At 42.6% G+C, this 5,000-nt stretch overlaps 1 protein-coding gene across 1 annotated transcript in view; it reads left to right on the top strand.

Moving 5' to 3' along the window:
* LOC310791059 (GRAM domain-containing protein 2A-like) overlaps positions 1–5,000 on the top strand; it is a 42,284-nt gene that overhangs the window by 35,480 nt on the left and 1,804 nt on the right. The window contains exons 8-10 of the mRNA XM_083652775.1: positions 1,053–1,109; positions 2,362–2,539; positions 4,473–4,566. Coding sequence (XP_083508901.1) covers positions 1,053–1,109; positions 2,362–2,539; positions 4,473–4,566 — 329 coding nt within the window. The remainder of the gene's footprint in view (positions 1–1,052; positions 1,110–2,361; positions 2,540–4,472; positions 4,567–5,000) is intronic.

Here is a 5,000-nt window from a genome sequence, read left to right as displayed (position 1 = left end):
CTCCTTCAGCCAATCATCCAGTCAAACCCAAATCCACTCGGGAGAATGGCAAAAACATGTTCTCCGCCGAGAAACTCTTCGGTTGCGGCGATACTCCTGTACTTGTTTAATTGTTGTTATTGAGTCTATTTCTGCAATAACTGCACTTTATGGCTGTTTAAACTAGACAAATGCTGACATGACTCCTCGAGACGATCAGGCAAGGAGGCGGACATTATTGTTTTGTTAGTGCAGTGCTAGTAGCGTTCCTGATTGGCCAACTTGCGCTGTCAATCACAGCGCAGTCGCTGATTGGCTCTTCCGCTCTGCAGCTCCTGCTAAACACCCTCCCAGGCTTAAGGGCCAGACCGTCACGGAGAACCAAATGAAATGTGAGTTCACGTGACGGGCTGGTTTACCAGGCTAGTGGGCCTCCCCCCAGACAAAGCTTGGAAAAAGGTGCCCCCCCTCGCTCAATTCCTGGATGCCTATGGGATCATGATTACGTTATTTGATGTCATAGACACTCAGAAAGTGAGCCAAGATAGTCTGATATTACTGTTTCACATCATTGAGACGACACCAAAATATAAATGTCTGTCTGGAGGCATTTTATTTGTTCTGAATCTGGAAAAGTTGGAAAAACAGACAAATTCCCCCAAAACGACTGTATCTCTGAACTATCTCATTAACCAAAACACACACATTTAGGTTATTCTATGAGATCTCCTTTTTCACTTCCATTCACTGAGCCTCCCCTGAAACTGCTTGGAGCCCCCCTGGGGAGGCCCGCCTCCCACTTTGGAAACCTCTGCCATAGAACACTTCACTTCGACCAAAACTTTAAAAAATAGTTTTGGTCCGAGTGAAATGTTATATAGTCTCTCCTGATAGCTGAATCGCTTGGTTTGACCAAGCAAAAGTATTTTTATACGCATTTTACGAAATGTGTATGGGTAAAAAATATGGTGGGTGAAATCCATTGGTTTGTATGCCTAACCCGAAAGTGGGGGTGACTTTGGCTCTCTATACAGAAGTGTACAAGTCATGTAATAACTCCCTTTCCCCTGCAGGTGAATGGCAAGAGTCTGAGCCTGAAGCAGTACATGGAGGAGCCCACCTTGTCCCTGGTCAGTACTCAGTACACTCAGCACACGTCTTTCACAGAGAGACGTCTTTGTTGAAGAGGAATCAAATCACGATGATGAGGGGAGGAACTTTAACATGTGACATTCTATAGCCGTTAAACCCCGTTAACTTGACTCTGTGGCTCGCAGCTCGTCCTCCTGACCTTCAGAATGACTCGCCTCCTTAAGAGAGAAGGCAGCCTGGATGAATAGATCGCTCTGTTTGTGCGGTCTAGCCTCACAGTGAAGAATCCCCCGAGTCGGCAAAATGCTATCAAACAGCTCTGTGAAGTCACCTTGCACTATAGCATGCAGCATAGGAAGCTGTGTTCCATCATGGCTTTTGTGTTATGGATTAATTACTTTGGGTTAACATGCTCGACCCTGGGTAACGCTCTCATCTAGATGGAAGCTATTCAAAGATACAAATTGTGTGGGGGGTTTTAATGTTGTTGATATATTATTAGAATAGAATTTTGTAGAGTTTTGCTAATCCCAAACCCAGCAAAAATGTTCAGATGACTGAAGTACAGTATGACGATTTGTAATCAGAGTACGATATGCATGGCAGCACCTCCGTTCCAAATCCTCCCCAAACAGTCTAATTTCCAACAGAAGATCTTGAAATAGTAAAGCAGTATCCACAAGGAAAATCCAGCAATTCCTGAAAATTAATGCAAAATATTTTTTGCCTGGGTGAATATTTCTGTAAGTACCAGGGCTCCCACGGACCTTGAGAATCCTTTTAAGTTTGTGGATTTGAGGAAAAATCAAATAAAACTTTTAAAGTATCTGCAAATAAATTGATGACCCTAAAAGTACAAAGTATATTTTTTATAATTAAAATATATAGCACCCAAATTCATCAATATGCCATCTCTCCATCCTATAGCAGCCACGCTTCACACCCAGTGAGATTTATAACAGCAGTTTTAAAGTTGTTTTACCAGGATTTATTGACTTGATGAGATCATGAGTAAAACAAAACATGTGTCATTCTGATCATGTCTTACTGCAAAACAACTGATTTTGAGTCCTTGAATTTCACCAAACAAGACCTTGAAAGTCATGGAAACCCCTGCTACACCCTTTTGGATGTCTGGGCTTCAGCTAAATGAGCTGCTGCTGTGCTGGCAGCTACTCAAACCTTTATTGACTGCTCACCCCGAGGTTAACACTCCCTCAGTGTGGAGCACTTTCTGTTGCCATCGCACCGTTTCCAGCGGCTTCTCCAACTCCCTCCTCTCCACCGCAGGACGAGTTCCCGGCCCCAGACGAGTTCCCGGTGGTGGACGAGTTTCCCTCGGTGTTGAAGTGGAGGAGGAAACCGTCGGTGGTGTCTGTGACCTCCTCGCTCCCCGACCTCCTGGGGAACTCCACCAGCAGCCTGAGCGCCGTGGACGCCGCCTTCCAGACCGAGCAGCCATTGGAAGGTGACCAACCTCTACCAAGCAGTCATACGGTCATTATGGTCCAAGGCTCTCCGAGGCCACACCCTTCGATTTCTTGTAACAGCAGATTCTATTTGGATGTGACGTATTACCTGTGGTTTAACTTTGCTGCATGGCAATATGGACGTCTGTCATGAGACTGCGTATCACCACTAAAGGCTAGGAAAAATGTCCAAAAAGAGACTAGTTCAATTTCCTGGGTCGTTAGCTCATTAAGCCCCTTTCTGTTTGAGTCGAGCTAAAGGCTGTTTTCTATTTGATCACAGATAGGGCAACCTAGAATTGTTATTGTGTGTGATGGAGCAAATGAATTTGAGTGATACTGGTCTGAATGTAAATCCACCAACAAGATTCAGATGTTTGTCCTAACAAGGTTTTTCTACCTACTAAGACATGATGGGAATGTTGAGATGGTTTTAAAATCCTCCGGCATGAGACTTTTCTAAATTTCTACGCTTTTTGAATAGCATTTCTGAATGATATTTCAACTAAATCAGGCTCTGCTAGATGCAATATATGGTCTGAACGTTTTTTTTCTGTCTTAGGTCCATTGAGAAAAAGTTGGAGGAGTCAGCATTTCTGACCTCAACCTGCTGTAGCTTTGGGCATGCATAAATCTACTATAGAGAGGCAAAGTGACCGCCTACTTCCTGCTTCAGCACTGTACCAGAAATTTTATCTGCCATTTATTTTCCCATAGACATTTCGTAAAATGCTTATAATCTTTTTTTTACTTGGTCAAACCAAACGGTTCAGCTATATTTTGAATTGGGAGAGACCATAGAACATTTCACTCGGACCAAAAAAAAAAAAAACGACATTGAAAAAATATTTTCTTTAAATCCGTAATTTTTTAACGTTTTCCGAATGAAATGTTATGCGATCTCTCCTGTTTCTAAATATATCTGAACCGTTTGGTTTGAACAAGTAAAACTATTTTTATACGCATTTTACAAAATGTCTATGGGAAAATAAATGGTGGATGAAAACCTCTGGTACAGTGCTGAAGCAGGAAGTAGGCGGTCACTTTGCCTCTCTATACTGTATCTACAGGCATGCGGTGCCTCTTTCTGTAGTTCTGATTTCAGTTGCATTTTGTGCGCTGCCACTGACACACAGTCAGGGGCAGCTTTTAGATGGCAAAGTCTCTTTTCTGCAACAGCACATTAAGTTCCAAACGGAGATGAAATCATGTGGGGACTTGTCTTAAAGAGGCGTGGGCGGACTGCTGATGATACGGACACTGCCAAAAACCACGGCTGCTGTCAAAATAAATTATCTTCCGGATACTTTCACAGCCAAGCATTACCAAGTCTTATTTCGACCGAGCTACAGAACTTCATCTAATATCAGCCTAGTTCTCAACATGACATGTTAGCTGTTTGCTTAGCATGAGTTCTTGTGTACATGGCTGTCAGAGGTTGCCTGTAGCATGGAAAGCTTAGATGTAATGTAAATAAGAAAAATGTAGAGCTACAAAATATGGAGACCCTACTCTGAATCAATAGCTGCATATAAACCTGTGTCATGCGTTCATAACCAAATATTTGCCCGGTCAATCTGAACGGCATGTTCATTGCATGTGCGCACACTATACACACAGGGCCTACATGTACACTATTCATACGTGTCAGCTACTGTAGCACACAAAGTCCAAACACCATGTCCATGTTCATAATGTACATTTTGTGTGAAATAATATTTAAAAGAAATCCAAAGTCCAAATACAAATCCAGAGTCCGAAAACGCAGTCAGACATGAGAATACCTGCGCGGTGGGCGGGCGATCTTAAAATAAAGCGTACAGCGCAGCCGAGCCATGTGTTGCATGATCCAACCCAAGTGTTGCACCGCACAGTGCTATTAATGATTTCACCACTGATATCACAGTCAAGTGTGTGTGTTGTTTATTATAGAACGGGTTCTGCAGACAGAGAGGGGCCTTTTGTCAGAGCCGGTAGCAGAACTGGGCCAGATGGAGTACCAGCTGCTCAAGTTCTTCACCCTGCTGTGAGTATGTGGAGGCACAAACAACAGACTTGCCGTTATCACATAGCGTTAGCATTGAAATGATGATATAAATAGTGGACGACTCACTCGGGCTGAACGCGAGGGATCAGGTGCCACTCGGTAAACAAGGGTGTCTCACAATCAGTGGTGGAACGACTACTAGAATGTCCTGCTCAAGTACAGTAGTACTGGTACTTTGCTGATATTTTACTGAAGTAGAAGTAAAAGTGCTATTGTAAAAATCTACTTAAGGAAAAGTAGAAAGTAACTCATTCGAAATGAACCCACAGTTAAAGTTACAAGTGACATTAAAAGAGAAATTAAAATTGAGTAGAAGTACAATACTTTAGTAAAAAAAAAGTAAAATTACTTACCGTAATTTAAAAAGTACCCAAGAAGCTACTCAATTACAGTGACGTGAGTCTATGTAATTA

This window comes from Poromitra crassiceps (genome assembly GCF_964638095.1).
Source record: "Poromitra crassiceps genome assembly, chromosome: 16".
Classification (NCBI taxonomy): Eukaryota; Metazoa; Chordata; class Actinopteri; order Beryciformes; family Melamphaidae; genus Poromitra; species Poromitra crassiceps.
The sequence above is the reverse complement of the archived record's forward strand: the minus strand, read 5'-3'. Positions and strand labels throughout refer to the sequence as shown.